We start from the raw sequence: 22029 nt of genomic DNA, 5'->3' as shown, positions 1-22029 counted from the left end.
GTGACGTCAGGGCGCGCGCCGGAAGTGGGGTCCGGAGCGGGCAGCGGTGGAGGGCGCGGCGCGGCCGGAGGTAGCGAGGTACGGGCGGGGTACCGGCTGCTACCCCTCCCGCCCCAGCCTGGGGCCGCGGTTGAGGCCCGGGTGTCCGAGGGAAGGGTCGGGGCGCAGCCGAAGCACCCGTGAGGGGAAGCGGGAGCTGGGGGCCCTGCTGCGCCGGGAGCGAGGCCTTGCGCCGGCTGGAAGGCGGAGGCCGCCCCTCCCGGGAGTCCTTGGTCCTGACGAGCGGATTCGCTGCCCCTCTCCGCTGCCTCCGAGCCCAGGGGCAGTTCGGGAGGACAGGCCCGGCGTCCTGAGGCGAAAAGCTCAGTGAGGCCCTCACACTGGTCTCTGAGACATAGCAGTCCTCACGGGGTCCTGCTGACGGCGAAACGCGGCGGACATCCAGACTCCCGCGTTCCCCCCGTTTGTCCGTACCTGACAGGCGAGGAAACAAGTCTGTACGCCCTGACGCGTGTGGGCCTGCTCTCCAGCTCAGTTTGCTTGTCGAGGCATGTGAGAGCAGTAGGTCCATGGAGAGTTTTGTTCTTTCTTTTCTAGATGCCTGTGACAGTGGGCCCCTACGGGCAATCGCAGCCCAGCTGCTTTGACAGAGTCAAGATGGGTTTCATGATGGGCTTTGCAGTGGGCATGGCAGCAGGAGCACTGTTCGGCACTTTTTCCTGCCTCAGGTATGCGAGGAAGTGGCATTCAAAGGCAGGTGGAGGGAGAGCCAAAACGCCCTGGGGCTGGGGGGGAGGTGTGGCTCTGGCCCTGTGTTGTCACACAGGTGAAACTTCGCCTGTGGCTCTTAATTAGACACGGTTGGAGAGCCTGCAGCTGGCCCCAGCCTCACATAGGAAAGTGTGGCAATGGTGCGGCCTGACCTCTGGGTCAGCTGTGTACTCCAGAGTGCAGTTTCACAGACCTTTTCCTGCTCTTTCTAAAGGAAATTGCCTTAGGAAGCTGAGGCTGAGGAAGCTGAGCTGGATGAGTAGTCTGCAGATACACATGCAGCCCTCTCCCCTAAAGCTTCCTGCAGTATTCTGCAAGCTCTCAGATACCTGCATCCTGGTCGCAGTGGGTGTCCCATCCCTCTGAACAGAGGCAATTACTGCACTGACCTCAAGTCTTAATTCCAGGAGTGTAGGCAGGACTGGTGTCACTGGCAGAATCCCATTGAGAAGCAGAGAGTGACAGTGTTCCAGCTTCCCCCAGCACTCCCTGGCCTGCCAGCACAGGGGCAAACAGTGCTTGCTGCGCCCCGGCAGCTGGGGGGCTGCGCCCCGGCAGCTCGGGGGCTGCGCCCCGGCAGCTGGGGGGCTGCTCCCCCACCCCTTCTGGCACACAGCACCTGAGCAAAGGAGCTACTGCAATCAGCTCCTTCACGTTTTCAGAGCCCGTGGAGTTGTTTTGATCTGTGATCAAACGTGGGTGATGAGTTGGTAGCGAGCCAGAAGGACGAAGAGGCACAGAGCCCAGTCTGATGGAGTTTGAAAAGCTCTCCAGCTGCTCTGAAGTCCTGCAGAGGATCCCCAGGGGGTGCAGCGCTGGCCTCCTGTCCCGAAGCAGCAGTGGCAGCGGCTCTGTTGCGCCCGCACGACGCAGCTCCCACCGTGCCATTTTGGTTTAAGAATCAAGGGCGTGAAACTCCTTAGACCTCCCAGTCCCTGTAGTGCTTAAGAGCCAGGCTTCAGCTTGTGTTTCATTCCTGTGTTTTCCTTTGTCTCAGGATTGGCATGAGAGGCCGGGAGCTGATGGGTGGAGTTGGCAAGACGATGATGCAGAGCGGAGGGACGTTTGGGACATTCATGGCTATCGGTATGGGAATCCGCTGCTAGCCTGAAGCTTGGGCTTTGCCCTGGAGTGCTCCTGTATGGCTCTTTCTCCTCTGCACCACAGTAAATGTTAAGATACGTGGAGGGGAGAGCTCCTCATGAGGCAGTGACCCATCACCCTCCTTGCTCTGTTGATTGTGAACCTGCTTTTTATCAAATTTCTACTTCCCTCCTGACTCTTCGCTGTCACGCCAAGAAGAATTAATAACCCTTTGTACTACATTAAAGTTCCTGTTTCAGAGGTGTAAGTGCAGTGCACGTCTCTCCCTTTGTTGGCTGGGCAGCTGCATTCTTGGTGGGCAGATGTGGAGCAGCTCTGTTGCATTCACTCATTCCTGAGGCTAGGAGAGTGACTCTCCTAGCCAGTTCAGATCAACTGTCAAATTTCTTTCCTCTTGCACAAGTAGCTGGGTTGAAGTGGGCTCCATTTCTGAGCTCCAGGTAATGTGGGGCAAGTGCCCTCACAGGAAGCAGGGCACCCTAGGAGGACTTGGGCAAGTCCTTCTGCAGCTGAGTGCAAGCCAGAGCCACTTGGGCACCTTCTTCCGGCCAGGTTGGCAGCAATGATGCAGGATGCGGACAGGGAGCAGCACAGTTGCAGGTGCAGCCATGCTGCCAGAGCTGGGAATCGTCACAGGGAGAACCCCTCCCGTCCTGGGACAGCCAGACACTGATGTGCAGTGAGTCAGGAGGATGACACTAGGCCTGGAGGATCTGACCTCCCTGTTAGCCCTTGGGCAATGCCCTTGCTAAAGCTGGGCTGAGCTGTGATCTGCACAGAACAGCTGGGCTGGCACAGCCCCCAGGATGCAGCAGGGCAGGGCTGGCAGCTGCAGCCACCTCCAGCAGTAGGACTTGCTGCATCTCTTTCCATTCCCTGAGCAAGGGCAGGGGCTGCATGGCCAAGAGCTGCACTGCCAGAAAGTATTTTCCTAGCCTGCCTTAGGGGGTCTGCAAGGTGCAGCCCTGCCCAGGGAGAACAGGGGAGTGCTGTTCACCCACCTCTGGTTCATCCTGCAGCTGAACTAGTTTGCTGCTGCCATCTGCTGCTGCTTGCCTTTTGGAACAGCACTGATCTTCCCTCTGCTTTCACTGCTGTTTGACGGCGCAGGTTAACCCACCCTGGATCAGCACCTGCACAGCCTTCACCTACTCCAAGGGTGGTTTCCTCCCTTTTTACAATGAGGAACACAACTCTCTGTCATGCAGCTGCATAACTTCCCAGGGAGAAACTGCACCAGTGAGAACCAAGCTGAACAGCAGACTGCTCTGCCGTGGCTCAGGTGTTAGCCCAGCTGATGAATTCCAACTGGCAACTGAAAAAAGTTTGTTCAGGCTAAACCAGGTCAGCTTTGCTTGGCTTTCCTCAGCTGTTGGCCTGGTATACATTCCTAGCTCCTCCCCACATCTGCCTGTGAAGGGCCTCAGCTTACCCAGTCCCATTCCCTCCCAGCTCTACCCTGTAATTCTGGGCAGCCTCCTGCCCTGCCACAGCTGGGCCACAGCTGCACACACCCTAAACAACTGGAAGCCAGGCCACCACCACATCCCATTTCAGAACACCGGCAGCAGATTCCACCTGGGTGGAATCCATGCTCCACACCTTTGTCAAATCCAGCTTTCACCTGAGCTGGAAGTTGTTAGTTGTGAGGGTGCCAGAGCCCTGGCCCAGGCTGCCCAGGGAGGTTGTGGAGTCACAGAATCACAGACTAGCAGGACTTGGAAAGGACCTCTGGAGATCATCCAGTCCAACCCCCCTGCCAAGGCAGGGTCACCTTGAGAAGGTCACAGGAACACGTCCAGGCAGGTTTTGAGTGTCTCCAGAGATGAAGACTCCACCACCTGTCTGGGCAGCCTGTCCCAGTGCTCCATCACACTTAAAGTTCTTCCTCATGTTTAGATGTTCAAGTTTGTGCCTTTTGTTCCTTGTCCCATCAATGGGCACCACTGAAAAAGACCTGGTCCCATCCTGACACCCACCCTTTTGAGTATTGATCTGCATTGATGAGATTCCCCCTTGGTCTGCTCTTTTCCAGACTAAATAGCCCCAATTCTCTCAGCCTTTCCTCATCAGAGCTGTTCCAGGCCCCTCAGCATCTTTGTAGCCCTTAGAATAGAATAGAATTAACCAGGTTGGAAAAGACCTTTGAGATCATCAAGTCCAAACTATCACCCAACACCCTGTGCTGTACCCGATCCAGCAAGTCCCTGTCCTTTAGCTGGGGAGCCCAGAACTGGACACAACACTCCAGATGTGGCCCCACCAGGGCAGAGTAGAGAGGAAGGAGAACCTGCCTTGACCTGCCAGCCACATTCCTCTTGATGCACCTTCTTGGCCATGAGGGCACATGGCTGGCCCATGGTCATCCTGTTATCCAGCAACACTCCTCTCCAACTGTCCCTTCACCCAGATCATTGATGAAGACATTCAGTAGAGCTGGACACAGTACTACCACCTGGGGGACATCACTAGTGACAGGCCTCCAACTAGACTTGTGCCTCACTGACCACAGCAACTCTCTGAGCCCTCTCCTTCAACCAGTTCCCAATCCATCTCACCATCCAATCATCCAGGCTGCACTCCTTCAGCTTGGCTGTGAGGATGCCACGGCAGGCAGTGTTGAAAGCCTTGCTCAAGTCGAGGTACACCACAACTGCTGCTCTCCTCTTGTCCATCCATCTAGTTAGGCCATCATAAAAGGCTATCACATTGGTCAAGCTCAACTTCTCCTTGGTGAATTCACACTGACTTCTCCTTGGTGAATTCATACTGACTAGTTCCTCAACATGCTTTGAGATAGCACCAAGAACAAGATTTTCCATCACCTTTCCAGGGTGGAAGGGAAGCCAACCAGTCTATAGTTACCCAGGTGCTCCTTCTCCCCCTTTTTGAAGATAGGAGTCACAGTGGCCTTCCTCCAATGCTCAGGTACCTCTCCTGTTCTCCAGGACTCTTCAAAGACACGGAGAGTGGTGTAGCAATGACTCCAGCCAGCTCCCTCAACACTTGCAGTTAGTTGCCCAGTGGGGACCATGGATCTGTGGACATTCAGTTGCCTTACTGATCTCCAACCCAATCCTCTTCAGCTGAGGCAAAGTTGACCTTTCTCCTGACTTCCTCCTGAGAGCTAGCCTTAGCAGTGAAGACTGAGGCAAAGGCAGCATTTTCTGTCTCCTCACTCACCAGGGCACTGACCTCATGCACCAGTGAACCCCTGTTTCCTCTGGTCTTCCTTTTGCCTCCAGCACTCTTGAGGAAGCCTTTCTTGTTCTTGATCTTCCCTGCCAGGTGTAGTCCTAAGGCAGCCTGAGCTTTCCTTGTTGTGCCCTAATATCCTCTGAAAAATTCTTATCTTCAGCATCTTGAGCTTGGAGGAAACATCACCTGAATATTGACCAAGCTCACTTGGACCTCTCCTACTACCTGGAGCCCTATCCCACCGGACTTCTCCAAGCAGTTCCTTGAAAAAGCCAAAGTTAGCCCTTCTGAAGTCCTGCTTGTGGCTGTCTACTGCATGTGATCCTGAACTCCAACCTGTCAAGATCACTACAGCCAAGGCTGCCCCCTACCTCACCTACTCCCTCTGTCAGAACAAGGTCCAGCTGTACTCTTCTCAGCTCTTCCATCACCTGATTGTGAACAGACTGGAGGCACCTCCTCAGCTCCAGGTACCTGTGTGGTTTTCCCAGCAACTGTCAGGGCAATTGAAATCCCACGTGACAGCCAGAGGCTAACTGCAAGGCTACTTCCAGCTGCCTGTAGAAGGCCTCATCAGCTTCCTCATCCTGAGCAGGTGGCCAGTGTCTCCTATTAGTCTGCTCCTTAATCCTGCCTCACAAGCTTTCAAGTCAGTCTTCACACACACTCCCTCTCCTTGCGTGGAGAGATTCCAAACCCACCTGGACACTGCAATCCTGGGCAACTGTGGTGAAGGCACATTATGCCCAGATGTTGACTCTTGTCCCAGCATGTGGACAAGCTCCTCCTCCTTCAGGAGGAAGACCAAAGCCAAGGCATTGGCCAGGCCAGCAGGCACCCAGCGCATCCAGTGCTCATGCAGATACCAAGCATGGCATAATTCCAGCTCCATGCTTTCTATAGGCTGGAGCCAGTTGGTTATGAGAGTGCCCATTGGTCAAGCCCAGCCTTGAGGCATCTGTAAGTATCACCCCAGCTGGTAAACAAGTTGCCCTCTCTTTCACTTTGTCTCTGTGCTTGCTCGAGAGAGCAACTCTCGAGCCATAGCCTCTGCCATTGAGCTGATTGTTGTTAGCTTCTGTCATACCTGCACGATACTGAAAGCCTCTGCACCGTGAGCAGCAGTTGTGAGGATCATCTGCAGAGGGAGGACCTTCGCTGAGCCCGAGGAGCCCAGCGTCGCCACAGCCAGTCGAGCCGACCGGGAGAGCCCACCGTGCCCCCGGAGGGCTGCACCAACCCCCGGGGTAAGACCTGCCCAGTGGCCGGGGAGAAGGGACTTGATCGAGACCGAGCCCACATGTGCCTGGCCCCGCCGTAGCGGGAGAGGAGCCGCCACGTGTGCCGCTCTGAGCCCGGTGACCCTCAGGGAAGACCAAAGCATTGTTCGTGCCTATACTGCACCAGACCCGGGACCGCTCCGAGCGTCCTGCTGTTCCTTTAAGCTCAGGAAAGGAGAATCTGCCGCCTAAGGCAGCCGCATTCTCTCCCCGAGGCTGTTTACACCAGCCCCGAGAATCGCCGTACTGGGCCGACCCCGTAGCTCTGCCTGCTGCCCTGTCTTCCGAGCCTGCCTACCGGCAACCCTTGGCCCACCCTGGCGTGCGGGCCGACCCCACGGGCCGACTCCGACCAGGACCGATCCCACTGTCTGGAGGGAATCAACTGAGTCCTGACGGGAACCTGCTTCCGAGCTAAGCCCAGGTTCCATCATTCCCTCTCCACTGCTGCAGAGAGAGGAGACAGTAACCCAACGCCGCCGTCCAACTCGACTAGGAACCAGTCCAGCCACAGTCGCCTGCCGGACCTCCACCTTGCTACAAACAACAGCTACAGAGTATCTCCCACGTGCTTTCCATCCACTGGCGCTCAGTTCAAAGTATCCACGTCCAGCAGAGTAATCGCTGACGCATAGAGAGATTATAGCATTGCTGTGTATGGCCAGGAGCCGCCCGCGTCCCGCCGAGTCGCCATCTGGTGGCCAAGCGGAGGAACCGCACCCTTCGTTATACACATATAGAAACGGTCTGTAGATAGTTCAATTAAGTTCTAATCAGAACACTAAGCCACTTGTGGAATGTATTTCACGGACGTGCACTAGAACATGTATATAAGTTGGTGATTCATCGGTTATTAATAGTTTATAATTAATAAAAATAGTATTTTCACAATTCATATTTCATATTCATAACTAATAACCTCTTCACCACAGCAACCCACTGACTGCTAGAGGGGAGTTGGACTACATCTCCAGAGGTCCTTCCTAACTCCACCATAGTGGGATGCAGTGATTGCAGTAGCCAGTGGTCACAAATGACAGGGAAGTGGGAAAGGGTACTAAGAGGGCCATCAGCTTGGGCAAGCTTCCCTACAAAACCAGACCAAAGGCATGACTACTCCATGTCCACAAGTCACAACCACTTGTGAAAGATGGAGGTGGGCAGGGCTGAACCTCTGGACTACATCTCCAGCAGGCCTGAAAAAGGGCAAGAGCTGCCCCCAGCCTCTGTGGACAGAAAACCCACCAGCCCTGAACCACTGTGCACAGTGTTCACAACAGCAAAACCTGGCTCTGTGCATTCTTCTGCAGAGCAGCATTCCACCATCTAGCACTGCACAGCACCCACTGCCTGCCTTTGGCACACGCCGCTTACACCACCTTGGGCGAGCGGAGAAATAAAGCTTCATGAAGGCCTTTTTAAGAGAATTTTATTTGAGTGGTTCTTACAAAGATTGTTGCAATATGAAAGTCTTTGATAGAAATATCAAGCTGTCTTGTCAAACACACTGAAGTAACCCAAAAATATATTTCAGAGCTCACAGAGCTTAAAAAGAGCAAAGATTATATGCAACCAAAACAAAACACGTTTCTGTATTTCCCACCCACGTCCAGACTGCTGGAATCCTTCAGCTGTGCCACACTGCACACACAGAAACTCCTCTGGAAATGCAGAGATGGTTTTGTTTGGAAACTTAGACACACCTCACACAGTATTTACAAAGAAACTTTTACAGATACATTAATCAAAAGTTACCATCAAGAAATAAACCCCTTCAATTCTTCTATCCTTAGCAATTATCCAGCATAAGTCAAGCTGAGTGGCTCTCTAGAGTCAGCTTTCAGTAGCCTTTGAGTTTTCCATTTATACAAAACACTAAATCTGTCCCTCCCGAGCCACTATCAACCTTGAGCAGAGCTACATTTAGTGAAATGCAAAATGTAATTGCTGCCCTAAAAGAAAGGCTGTTAAACATGAAAAATGTCATCATGTCCCATCTGCCTGTTACAGAGAACTTGTTTTCTATGAGCTACTTCTCGGTTCCTACAGATCACCCCAGTAAATGTACAAGAATTACAAGGCAGAACAAGAAGTCAACAGCTTTGTATACAGTGGAAATGCTAGTCAGGGAGAATGAACACGCTGCATTTCTGCTTACTTCAGTTTATTTTAAAGATAGCAGGAAGTGTACACAAAATGACATTAAATCCTTTCCTTTAGTTTTATCTAAATAAAAGATAACTCAATCTTCCTCCAAAAAATAACTATGTACAAAACTGACTAAATCCATCTTCATCGTCGAACAGGAACCAGTAGTTGGGTTGCAGTCATAGAGTCTGGGAAAAGGCTGTGGTACGTTGGAAGAGGTACATATGCTGCTGTAATCATCTTGCCTAAACAGAAGAGCAGAACCAATTTTAACAGTAACAGCATCTGGCCGTGCCTGTACCTAGTGAGTAAAGCTGGGTCTCCCCAGGAAGCGCACTCACCTGCAAACCACCTCCCATGCAGCGCGTTCACAGCCGCGATGGCAGCAGCGATGGAAGGACATTTGACGTACACATTGCCCTGCAAGACACAAGTGTCACAGTCTGTGAGCAGCTCGGGAACACCCCACACCACCGCTCTGAACACACCTCCCTGGGATCGACCGACAGCACAGCCCAAGCGCGAGCACGCGCAACAGCGGGCAGGATGCGACTGGCGCCGCCTCACCAGACTGAGCTAACCTAGCTCGGAGCTTCTCCTAACAGGGACTGGCAAAACTCACCAGAAGCAAAGCTTGAGCTGAAATCAACAAGTAATGGATTGTTCACTTGCACTGCTCATCTAAGAGACAACCTAATGGCTCCTGATTACAGATCCCTCACCAAAAAACCCACGAGTGTGGCTGCCTCTACTGCGGCTGCAGGCAAGCATCGACTTGTGCCAAATCACCAACCGCAAACGCCTGGCTGGACAGGAAATCCAGTCCAGTTTTCAGAGAGGTTCAGCACTGCCCTGGGCAGGAAGGACATCCAGCACTTGGAGAAAGACTGTTCATGTTTTCCTATGTGGATCTCAGCATCTGTCTTTACTTGACCACAGCCTGAGACAAAGGGAAAAACCCCACCACAGCAGGGCACGTAGAGCCTACAATGATAAGCAACAAGAGGGACAAGCCCAGCTTTAACTGCACCAGAGACACCCAATGGTTTCCATCTGCCAACCAAGCACTAGGCCTGCCTGGCTGGGTATCAGAAGGGAGCTCTTCACAATGAGGGTGGTGAAATACTGGAACAGGCTGCCCAGGGGATGTGGTTAAGGCCCTGTCCCCAGAGACATTCAAGGTCAGATTTGATGTGGCTCAGGGCAGCCTGATCTAGCTGGAGGTGTACCTGCAAGGGACCAGCAGGGGAAGCTGGACAAGACAGCCTTTGAAGGTCCCTTCCAACCCAATGTAAGCTGTGAGTCCATAATCTGGAGCACAGCAATGTTCACATTCAACAGCTGCAAGACCTGCAGATGCCCACAGTCTGCACTAACTCTCCCACTGCAATCCAACTCATTCCCTTCTGGGAGGGGAAATGTGAGCCCGGGGCTCACGTTTACAGCAGTAAGCAATTAGCAGGCAGTTCTGTTCTCAGCCTCCCCCTGCTCCAACCTTGACATGAGGTACAGCAACATAAAGCTTAAGTGTTCCCCCACAGACCACCATGCAGTACACAAGGCTAGGTGTGCAGCTGGGACTGCAATCTTCTGACCCACAACAAACCACACCTACATGGCTGAAAGCCCTCAGCCTGGGAAGTCTGCAAAATAACCCTAAAAAGATGGGAGCCAGAATCACTTCAGAAGACCCAGAACGTTGAGCCTCAACAGCACAGAGGAAATCTGCATCAAACAGTGCTTTTAGGTTATCATTGGGTACTTGTGTTTGTACTGTGAGCAAAGGGACTCTCTGTGGTGCAAAGCTCACTCAGCATGCTGCAGCTTTCATCTGAAATCCACTAACATGAGCCAGGTTTGCAGCTGTAGGTGCTCAGAACCTAGGTGAGGTATGCTGTTGTGGTTTCAGGGTGATGCTTTGGGAGGAGTTGCGTGTTGGGTTTTTGTTCCCATTTGTCAAAGGACCCTGTCTTTTCCTGAAGTGTGGGAAAGGCTTCCACCTCAAACCAGCCCAACAGATCCAACAGAGCAGTGATCCTGAAGTTTAAAACAAGCTAGGAAAGATTGTGTGCTCTTCTGTGAGGCTGTGGCTCGTCTCTCATCTGCTCTCTCAGTAGCCCCACATGAAAGGGCTGAGTGACTCAAGTCTTCTGTAGAAGCAGCACAATGGTAACAAAGGGCCCTGAGTGCGCAGTGCATTACTGGGGCAGAACAATCCCAGGGAAGCAATCCTGACAGGGACAGCAGTGCAGATTTCAGCCCTGAAGGGAATGGAAGATGACAGGACACTTCCAAAGGTAGAAATGGCAAGAATTGCTCTGGCTGTTAGAGCATTTGAAAGCCATATTTCAATTTGGGCTGGAAACGCTGTAAAAAAGGGGTTCCAAAAAGCCCTGTCTTCTACAGACCTTCCACAGTTTGTATTCCAAGTGCTGAAACATTGGGGAAAGAGAGAGCCAGTCTGAGGACTGTGTAAACAGAAGTGAATACAGGAGAAAAATTCCTTAGCCTTTTAAAGATGCAGGTTGTGTCCCTCAAACAGTAACTAAGTCTGCACCAGTAGCCCCTGTTTGTCTCCTCCCTGTTACAACTTCAGGAGGTCCACCTGCCCCCTTCAGGACTTTAACATCACCCCCAAGCATAACCATTTCTCGGCTGGGAAAATAAAGAAGAGTGGTTTTAAGCTGAAAGGGGGGAGGTTTAATTAGCTATAAAAAGCACTTCACTGAGAGGGTGGCAAAGCACTGGCACAAGTTGCCCAGAGAAACTGTGGATACCCCAGCCCTGTAAATGTTCGAGGCCAGGTTGGATGAGGCCTTGAGTAACCTGGTCTAGTGGGATATGTCCCTGTCTGTGGCAGGAGGGTTGGAACTGGATGATCCTTAGGGTCCCTTCTAAGCCAAACCACTCTACAACTCAGTGATCTCAAGCCTGTGAGAAGGGGACACCCTTTGTGCTAAAGCCCCTGCTCCTGAGCAACAGAGGAAGCTCCTGGCTTTGGGTAAATGCACAGCTTAAGGGAAAAGCCAAATGCCTGTCTTGAAGAGGTCACTACTCTTCAGCCTGTGTTTCGACAGTAACTTCAGCTGTATCACGCCATAAGTGTAGGCTGCAGGGCCAGGAAACTGCTCACCTGCCTGCATGTGAGCTACACAGTGACTCAAAGCAGGAAGGAACCTCCTACACTCTACAAAAACCACAAGGCAGCTCCAAGAAATTCAGATTAGGGGGAAAAAGCACCACCACAGTATTTGTAATGCTCCCTCTAGCACACAAAACATCAAGTTTCCTCAAGGCTGCTGCTTTGTTGTTCTCCTTGGAACCAAGCATACCTGAGCCGAGTTTTTGTCTACATAGATGTGGATAACTCCTCCATGTTTGTTACATTCCTCAATCACATCATCTTTAATTTCTGTATCCCAGCCAGCTTCTTCTTCACTGTAGGAGGTGGGGGGAAAGAACAGGACAGGTCATTATCACTCATACAAAATCCACCCTGAAACCCACCAAAAACCCCTCTGCAACATCTGACTGCTTCCCCAGATGCTGAAGTCATCTAACAAATGCCACACAAACGGGTAACGATAAATCACTTACGTTTGAGGATTAAACATGTTGGAAAGCTGGAAGCACTGCGTTGCAAGGGGTTGTACAGAAGCAGCTGCAGCCAGAACTGTGGTAATGGGGGAAAAAAAACAACACACAATGACCCCAAATCTAAGAATCAGCTACACATGGCTTCAGTTTCAATGAGTATCTTCTATCTATTCTTGACAATCCCAACCCTCAGCAATAGCAGCAACAGTTCTAACTAAACAGAAAAGTGAAGGCAGGAAAGCATGACACTGCCTGTGCTGGAAATGTTCAACTGATTCATACAGAAAATAGTGCAGCTGAACTACAGCTGATGCTGAGAAAGTAACACTGAACATTGGCTCTGGCAGGTTTTCAAGTTAAACACTGAAATGCAGATGTCTGCATTTCCACATGCATCTACAAAGCCAGCCTGAGCTGTATGCCAGCAGCACCTTCCATTTTTCTCTCCTCAGGGAAGCTGAGCAGTAGCCTGGGATAAAGTGGCACCACCCCATCTGATCTCACAAGAGATGACAGACTTTGAGAATGCTCAAAATGTATTTTAAGCACAGTGAATTATCCCTTGTGAATGAGCAATGTGACAACTAAACCAACAAGCATTTTAACAGTGAACAGAGCTATGCCCCTTCCCAGGTTCATTTAGCTGCAGTAACTGCCACCCACTCTCCCCCCCGACAGACAGTTAAGGGTTGCACATTCAGAGTAAGGTGATGACTACTCCAGGGAGAGGAACCCCAAACTCCCCAATAACTGCTCTAGTCCTTACCTCTAAGACAGGAAATCACACCCCCCCCACCCCAATCAAAACCACAAACCCACCCTTTTTCCAGGACTAACACATGGCTGGGAAATGCTCCCAACACTAGGGAAATGCTACGAAGAAAAGGTGAAGTGTTTAACACATGTTCTGTTACTTTCACAGAACAACTCCTACAGACACTAATACAATTTATCATGCTGTTGGCAAACTCCACCCCAGAAGCATTTCACTTAGACATGTGCAAGGAAACCTACTAGTGACAAGTTCTACCAAATGCTAATTTACCTTCATTCTGCTGAGATAGTCTCGTCTGCAAATCTAAAGAAAAACACACAGAAGTTACACAGCATTCTTGCCAGCATCACTGTATTGTTACCTGCCACCCAGGATGTTTAGCTTGCATTTTCATGGCCAAGACATGTACCTCAACCCACTCTCACTATTCCTCTCTAGTTTCACTAATTTCAGCTTCTCAGGTGAAATAAGTCTGTATCCCACACCCATGGAATACAGGAATGTTTCAAAGGACAACAATACCTTCAAGGGAAAGGCATGACCATGTCCTTTAAGTCAATGTGCTGTTTCCACCTTGCCCTTGCTGTGCTTACTTTGCAAGACATTTTGTTCTATGAGAAAACAACAGCAGCAATTCTCACAGGCATTAGCAGTTTGGCAGGAAGCATTTAAGCACAGTTACACAACTGTGACATTCTGAAAGCAGTTCCACATTTCAAATAGAGTAGGGCTGTGTATCACCTGTAATCCTTTCAGATAAATGCCCCAAGGGCACAACTCACACTGTTATTTTTCAGATTCTAAACATTTTCAAATGCTCAGATACTTAATTTCCCAAGAAAACACCAATGAAGTGTTTAAGAACACACAGGTGTCCCCATTTGGAGTAACGGGAACAGACTAATGTAGAGTAACCATTTTCCAGTTTGAGACTCCCAACACTTGACATCTTTAGACCAAGAGGTAACTTCAGAATGCAGGAAACCCAAGTACAACTCTCTTCACTTGTGCTCCACTTAAATTCACATCAGCACAAGGAGGTGGAAGACTCAGGTTTGCTTAGAAAGCAGTGAGGGGATTGATCACAGGTAAGCTTCCAATCTTACTTGAAAATACCTGCTGGTGTCAGGTATCACCATACTTTTCCCCCTTCTAATCAACCCTCCTCCACAACATGAGTGAACTTTTTGCTCTAAGTATTAGGCAGTCAGAGCCCCCAAAGGGGCTTCAAGGGCCCTTCCAAGTGGCTTCCATAGAACACATAATGGTGATCAGCTTGATGAAAGAAACAATGGAAGGTACTAGCTCTGAAGACTGAGCTCTAGTAAGAGCTGGGTCCATTTAGCACCTTTCCCTCCTCTATCTGAACACAAAGAACTCATCAAAATGCCATAATGAGAAACACTATCTTAGCCTGTAGGCTCTACAGAATCTGCATGGATTTGGTCAAATCTCTAATTGCCTGATTCATTACTAACCAAACTTTTTTGTAAACAAATGTGTTTCAAATAAGTAAAAGTAAGAGCCCAAGTCACTCTATTAGATGAGGACAGACTTCTCCCTCTGCACTTCTGACAACTGCACACTGCATTTATCAGCCAGCCTGGGCTGGAGAAGAATGCTCCAGGCCACTTGGAAACATGGCCACTCTACAAAGATGAACAGCTCAAGTTCTGTTTAGGGTCAAGAGGCAAATCTGTTGTAAACTCAAGGATGTCTAACAGTACCTTGTGGAACAAGTTTCATAGGCCAGTTATCTACCACCTCTGAAACATAACCCTGTGGTCCACAGAAAATTCCATCAGCTGAACTGAATTTTCCTGTTGCTCATGACTGAATAATCCTCTCACTTCTAAATTCACTCAGAACTTAGAAATTCATTGTCACTCTTCACTGTCAACTCTTACTCTTCCCTACGTGCATTTTTTCAACAGAAGGTGGAAACTGAAGTTAATCCAGCTGTCAAGTTAAGCTCCAAGTCACTGTTCTGGTATGGCCTGTGTACATAACTTAAAAGGGCAGAGTTTAGCATGGCTAACAGAGAAACACAGAGGTATCCATGTCTTAAAACCAAAGTGAACTTGCATGTTTATTTTGAAGCATAACTAGGTTCAAATAAAGAAAAGCCTGCCAAGTATTCCCCAGCTTTCTAAGTAAACAGCTACACCACAACAGCAGATCAAAGAGGTTCTGATGACATTTATTCATCCTTCCACTGCAGCACCATTTCTTCCACAAACAAGGAATGCTTTGGCCCAAAAAGCATCAGAAAGTGTTCCACAGCCTCATGGCTCCTCACTTTCAAACAGAATTTACTAGGTAACAGAAATTATACTGCTACAACTGTTTAGTTTCAATTCTTCTTCCCAATGGAATTTTCTCCCAGGCGTTTATGCATCCAAGTTCTCAGGTCTCACAGAAAACTGGCTCTTTAATTTCTCCATTTTAGTTTGACTCAGCCCATCTTAAACACAAGTGAACTGAACTGTTTGTGAATGTATGCTACACCTCAGACACACACGAGTGCTACCTCTAGGAACAGCTGTCCCTTCAAGAATGTCTCACCCTTACATGTCATATTCATTTGCTGCTGAAATGACTATTTAGGTATTTTCCCTCTCCTTGGCCATCTTTCACAGCTGAACTCCCACCCTACAGAACTAGAATTTGTTTCAATCCTGAAGAGGTGAACCACGTACAACACCCCAAGAATCCTTCACTGACAGCACCTCTGTATTTACTTACCTCACTCCTAGTTGATGAAAACTCTTATTCATCTAAACTAGTAACTAAGATCCACCCAGCACCTGAACTTTGGCTTCAACAACAGCTGAATTTCCCAGCTTCCCCCTCAAAAAAAAACCCTCTTGCTTTGATGCTGCATCTTTACACACCTTGTACTTTCCACAGCACTTCCTGTACTACCCCCTTTTCTGCTTTATTAGCTTCCAAATGTTTAGAGAGAAGGGTTCTACTACTTCTCCTCTGTCTGGGAACCCAGTCTTGTCAAAGACTGTCAGTCTTGAAATGCAGTTTCTCTAAGTATGCTGTATGTTAAAAAATCTTCTCCAGTTTAACCATCTTTACTATGACTTTTGAAGGAGAGAAGTGACATCAGAGCAACAGGACTTGCAACCAGGAAGATGCTGTTCTTCCTTCCTCCTAAGTGTAGGCAATTTAGAATTTGCTGCTCCAGCTATATACTGCATTACAGATGTAAAACAGTTCTTTGCAATACCAGGTATCAGCTCTCATATTTCATGTACCTATTTCTTCACTATATTGGTGGGAGTTTCCTCACTACTCAGCTGAGTAACTTCAGCTCTTGCTCTTAGCTTTGACCTTGTGAAAAACTTTCCTTCTTTTTTAATCCATACTCCTAACTTTACCTTCCTTAATTTCCAAACTTTATGACCAGTGTCCCCACCACAAACTGAGGCAATGAGATTCTTCTGAAACATCTTGAGAGCAACATTTCATTCAACCTCAGTCCAACTTCCCTTTAGTTCAAGTTTTGGTAACTCTCCATCTATAATTTCAGATCTTGTACAAGATCTATCTCAATCTCACTGATGGCAGGCAATTCTCATTTCATCTATTTCCTAAACTAGCAGTATTGTTATCAGCCCTTTTCCCTGTTGTTCATAGTCCCTGTGCTCACTCCTCATTTATAATCACCCAGTTCAGTGTGGAGGCCAATTCTACCCTGACTGTTTCTTCTTTCCATGGACCACAGCTCCATGTAGCATTAGCAGTTTGGAACTGCAGATACTTTTTGCATCCTGCCTATTCAAACACCCCAATTGCTTAGACCAGATGACTTCATTGTCCTGTTTCTGCAGCCACCGCTTTCACAATCAGAAGCCTTAGTTACAGACCTGTTTTGTTCATCCTTCCATTTAAACTTGAGTAACTCATGATCCCTCAAGTCAATGCTCATTTCTATTCTCATCCATAACATCTTCATTACTTACCAAATTGAGTTTAAAATAGCATCCCCTCTTCATGAGTCAGTGAGTGTTTGATGAAGAAATTTGTCGGATATCACATCCAGGAATATCTGGGCCCCACCATTATTACTAGCAATTCTTCTCCAATCTGTATCAGGGAAGTTAAAGTCTCCCATAATGACACAATTCCTGGTAGTAATTTTCTCTAACAAGAGTAAAGAGATCTTTAATCCATAACCAAATCTCACTCTGGGGATAGCTCATGACTCTATGGTAGTAAAAAGCTTTACCTTTTTCCAAAGTCACTCAAGCTGCACGTCTGCATCACTCCTTTTGTACGACACAACCGGCACAAACCGCGACACTCCTACCGCTTGTAGTGCTACTCAAGAACATGCACTTGCCTCAACAAACATGGATTCAGCCATATCACTTATTTCTCCACAGCCAGGTTGGATCTTGCCGATTCCATGCTGTGCTAACAGTTCAGCTGTGTCACACAATTTTGGCCATGTACCCAAGCTGGGGAGTCTTTGGCTTGCTTGTTTCAAATATGGGAGTGGTGTGTTTCAAAACTGCTCGGTTCTCACTGACTACTCCTGTTTGGAAGCAAGACTTTATCACCTACATTAAAGGTGATTTCCATTTTACATTGTTTACGTTTCCTTCTATTTCCTGACTAGGTTAGCTTTCCCCTTGCCACTGTGACATCACTTTTTTCTTTAAGCAGAAGAAATCACCTTATTCCTCAACCCACAGTTTTCTTTCACTAGCCAGTTCCCTTCCCTTCAAAGGACATAGCTAATAGAATTTCAGTAACATATTTAGGTGCATCTAAATTCTGAATCACTTGTGTCAAACTGCTGGACAACAAACAAAGCAATGCCATCTTTTCTTCACTGATTTTCTGACATTTCTCACACATTCCAGCATCCAGTTATTTGTGACATTTAAGTCTTTTCTACTGCCTTTTATTCTTCTGTTCATAAAAACCCAAGAAATTTCACTCTGTAAATGCCTAATCTCCTGCAGGAAGTAACCCAATCCTCTAGTTCTGAAGCTCTCTTCAACAATTCATTATTGAGGCCATCCATTAACTAGCAGTAATCGTATCCTCAGCCTCATTCCCTCCCACAACAAAACTAAGTCTCAGTTACACATCCAAATGCCCACTCGCAGCACACACAAACTATAAAGCAACTCGGATCCCCCGCCGTACCATGCCCTTGCTGTGTGCTTTATACACACTGTATAAACCTAATACTCCTGCAGTCTTAGCTGCCCTGTTACCCATGAACTCCTAAGAATCTTAACCCTGGTACACCTCTGCTTTTTCAGAAGGGTCAATCCCCTCCCAGCTGAGTCTACCATATTTAACAGTCAACAGTAAAACACAAAGCTCCCCATTAGTATAGGGAAAAAAGATGAAGGCTTGGGATGAATTAAGTGAACTACAATAGATCTGACCAAAAAAATGCAGAGTAGATGATGCCCATCCAAGCTGCCATACACTGCTACTGTGAATACCTACAGTCTCACTTCAAAGGGTTACACAGAATGCAGTTAAGGACAAGTTATTGTTGAAAAAGAGATTGTCATTTACCTGCCACAGCTCCAAATGCCAAGGATCCGCTCATCTGCAGAGCTTGCTGCGCAGCGGGGGGAATCTGCAAACCAGTACCTGCGAAGGGACAGGAGGGCACCTTGGAGCAAGCGCTTCTCACCCAGGGATGAGGCACCACAAGCATCAGAGATCTTGCTGCCGTCGAAAGCTTAACAACGCCATCCCGTGCACTTCACACAACGCTCTGCCAGCAGCAGTCATCCCCACTCCCCCCCCCCCCCACGCGCCTCCCTCGCTCCCCCGTGCGCACCTTCCGCGAGCCTCGCCATCAGCTGAAGGCGCCCAGTTGTCCCCAGGTCAATTCCAGTCCGTTCCAACTCGTCACTGTCCAAAAACGAGCTGGCACTGGAAGCGTCAGTGCGCTCAGTTACATGTCCAACTTTCATTGGCCTACCAGCCAGCTCAAATCCATTGAGTTGTTCCAAGGCCTTTTTGGCACACTCAGAGTCTGAGAACTGCAGATTGGAAAAATAGAAACTCAGTAATCACGTCCACAGGACTCAGCAGCTCTCCTGCTGTGTGGCACAGCCAGGTACACGGTCGCGAGCAACGCTATGTTTAAGGTGACAAATAACTTAAGCCAACGTGCTCCCTATTTTCCAATTCAGCTGAACACACACAGTTTGGGTATTTACTTTTGCCTATTTAGGTAAGAATGTATTTCAATACACATTGCTGTGGAGCATCTAGAGATTGCAGTCAACAGGAGCCACCGAAGCAGTTCACTTCCAACGCTTCTGAAGGACAACACTGTCTCTGTAACCTCTAACTGCTACGCATTTACTGGCTATTCTCAGCAGATGCTCTGCTTTAGTCTGTGTAACATCAAATTATTTTGCCAGCATTAAAAGCATCAAGCATTTAGCTATATAGTTAGACTTCATTTGTCTCCAAGGGCCAGAGGTCCCAGGCTTTTTTTCTTCATGATGAATTGCCAGGTTAGCCAAGAAACTCAAAATTCACAAAGTTCTGTATCTGAGAGCAAAGACATTGTCAACTGGAAATTGTAGCATCTAAAATCCTATTTCCCCTAAAAAGCTCATTCATTTTCACAGCACTTCGAAGGTGCTGGTCTTGGCCTGCAGAAGACAGCATTGCTTTACCAGGCACAAAGCATACTATTCCATTCTAAACATCCGCATTGTTCAGCCACCGCATCCAGAGAGAACTGGCAGAAACAAAGGACAAGGCCATTGTTCCACATCCTGCAATGTGACATCTCCAAGATGAGACTTCAGAGACTGCTGAGTATATGCTACACAACTACAGGGGTAAATGTCTAAGAAGCGTGGTAGCTCCAGCCATACCGTAATAAATCCGTATCCTTTTGAGCGTCCAGTTTCACTGTCCATCATCAGCTGAATGCTTTCAATCTGAGAAGAAAAGTAAAGCTATTTATTATCAGACATTCTGGAACAAACCACAGGATATCAAAACAAAACCTGAATGGAGCCCTGCCAAGTGAACAGAAAGGAATCTCAAATGACTGCTGGGGCTCTTCAAACAGCTCCTTATTCCTTGCCGGACACAATTAAGTGTGCAGGTAGCTAGACAGGTATAGAATAGAATTAACCAGGATGGAAAAGACCTTTGAGATCATCCAGTCCAACCTATCACCCAGCACCATCTAATCTAAACCATGGCACCCAGTGCCTCATCCAGGCTCCTCCTAAACACCTCCAGCGATGGTGACTCCACCACCTCCCTGGGCAGCACATCCCAATGGCCAATCTCTCTTGCTGTGAAGAATTTCTTCCTAATATCCAGCCTGAACCTCCCCTGGCACAGCTTGAGACTGTGTCGTCTTGTTCTGCTGCTGGCTGCCTGGGAGAAGAGACCAACCCCCACCTGGCTACACCCTCCCTTCAGGGAGTTGGAGAGAGCAAGGTGGTCTCCCCTGAGCCTCCTCTTCTCCAGGCTAAGCAACCCCAGCTCCCTCAGCCTCTCCTCCCAGGGCTGTGCTCCAGACCCCTGCCCAGCCTCACTGCCCTTCTCTGGACACCTTCCAGCAACTCAACATCTTTCCTAAACGGAGGGGCCCAGAACTGGACACAGGACTCAAGGTGGGGCCTAACCAGGTACTGTGATACTAAAACTGAAGCCTGTAAAAGTGATGCACAATTTCTCTGTTAAGTCCAGCCACTGGTAGAGGCTTGGCACTGATGCAACATTCCAGCAGACAAGAAGTGTTCAGACCCCATCAGATCCTAACTGGAACATTACAGCTGTGGCATCTCATAGGCTGAGGAACTCCATTTTACAAGGTAAGCAGTCAGCACAACTTCAGCCAGGGTCTTTAAGATGCATATTTCACCTAATTATTGTCATATGGGAACCCCTGAAAGTTTGTAATCAGAGTTTAGAACCTATCAGCAATCATTCACAAGCCATAAAGCAGTGTTGTGAAAAGAAAGCACAGAAGAGGAAGGACTAAGTGTAAAAATGGAGTACACAGAATTAAAGAAAAAAAAATAAGAAAGTCACAGCTTCACACATCAGCCTCCTAAATCACATTAATCCTACTGCCAGAGCCTGAGGAAAAAACCAAACCAAAACTAAATCAGCAGCGTGGGTTAAAATTTAATAAACTGCTGCAATTTTCCATGTTTTTCCACAACAAAATTATAGAGGTACTGAATCTGAACAAAGCAGCAGAAAAGCACTGTCACAGCGTGAGACAGGGTTCATATCACAGATTCACAGACCGCCTTGGGTTGGAAGGGAACCTCCAAAGGCTTCTTGTCCAACCCCCCTGCAAGCAGCTGGGACACCTCCAACCAGATCAGGCTGCCCAGGGACACAAAACATTAGATCTTGAATGTCTACAGGGATGGGGCCTCCACCACCTCTCTGGGCAACCTGTTCCAGTATCTCACCACCCTCATTGTGCACACCTTCCTCCTCATGTCCAACCTAAATCTGTCCTGCTCCAGCTTCAAACCCTTGTCCTACCCCCATAGGCCCTCCTGAACAATCCCTCCCCAGCCTGTCTGTAGGTCTCCATCTGAAATGTAGCTCTACGGTCTCCCTGGAACCTTCTCTTCTCCAGGCTGAACAACCCCAACTCGTAGCCAGTCTTCATAGGAGAGGTGCTTCAGCCCTCTGCTCATCTTCATTGCCTCCTCTGGACCCACTCCAAAAATAGGATGGGGGTAAAAAAATAAATTTAAATCAATGGATTTGTTTGATTATTTTTTCCCATTAAGCACCATATGAGGCATTCAGCTTTTCCCCTAATGAATACACACCAAAATAACTTAGTTGGCATAGCAGGACTCACATTTATTGTGACTGCACTGGAGGCTTCAGATTAGCCCCACTCACTGCCATGATCTCTCATAACACATCCAACTACCACACCACCACCATGCTGGGTGACCAGGAGAAGGGGCCTGTGACAGAGCTGTTGAAGAATGGTATGAGCTACAGCTCCAGCACCAGTCCTCACAGATTAAACTACTGCACCCAGAATGAACAGAACTCTGACCCAATTCTGTGTTTTAACCTGTGAAATGGAGCTTCTTCACAGCCTTGGAGGACAGTAGGGCAAGGAGCTATTTACAAGCTGCAGAAGCAGGACAT

At 48.6% G+C, this 22029-nt stretch overlaps 2 protein-coding genes across 6 annotated transcripts in view; one reads left to right on the top strand and one right to left on the bottom strand.

Annotated features, from left to right (window-relative positions):
- The first annotated feature begins 10 nt into the window (after positions 1-10).
- ROMO1 (reactive oxygen species modulator 1) lies at positions 11-2137 on the top strand. The gene is made up of 3 exons (XM_054173561.1): positions 11-78; positions 598-728; positions 1769-2137. Exons 2-3 carry the CDS (start codon positions 598-600, stop codon positions 1875-1877), a joined length of 240 nt encoding a protein of 79 aa, XP_054029536.1. The 5' UTR covers positions 11-78; the 3' UTR covers positions 1878-2137.
- Positions 2138-7761: 5624 nt separating this feature from the next.
- Positions 7762-22029, bottom strand: part of RBM39 (RNA binding motif protein 39) — a 31583-nt gene continuing 17315 nt past the window's right edge. For 3 of the 5 annotated variants that reach the window (XM_054173741.1, XM_054173742.1, XM_054173743.1), the window contains 8 exons: positions 19755-19820; positions 18698-18902; positions 18427-18504; positions 13144-13176; positions 12099-12174; positions 11834-11939; positions 8843-8921; positions 7762-8746 (listed from right to left, as the gene is read on the bottom strand). In XM_054173741.1, the coding sequence (XP_054029716.1) occupies positions 8646-8746; positions 8843-8921; positions 11834-11939; positions 12099-12174; positions 13144-13176; positions 18427-18504; positions 18698-18902; positions 19755-19820 (744 nt within the window). In that variant the 3' untranslated portion in view covers positions 7762-8645. Of the gene's footprint in view, positions 8747-8842; positions 8922-11833; positions 11940-12098; positions 12175-13143; positions 13177-16847; positions 17029-18426; positions 18505-18697; positions 18903-19754; positions 19821-22029 lie in introns of those variants that run through there. The other 2 variants (XR_008462905.1, XR_008462906.1) reach the window with 2 other exon arrangements.

Source organism: Dryobates pubescens, chromosome 26 (assembly GCF_014839835.1).
Source record: "Dryobates pubescens isolate bDryPub1 chromosome 26, bDryPub1.pri, whole genome shotgun sequence".
NCBI classification, from domain to species: domain Eukaryota; kingdom Metazoa; phylum Chordata; class Aves; order Piciformes; family Picidae; genus Dryobates; species Dryobates pubescens.
This window is presented reverse-complemented; position numbering and strand designations above follow the sequence as displayed.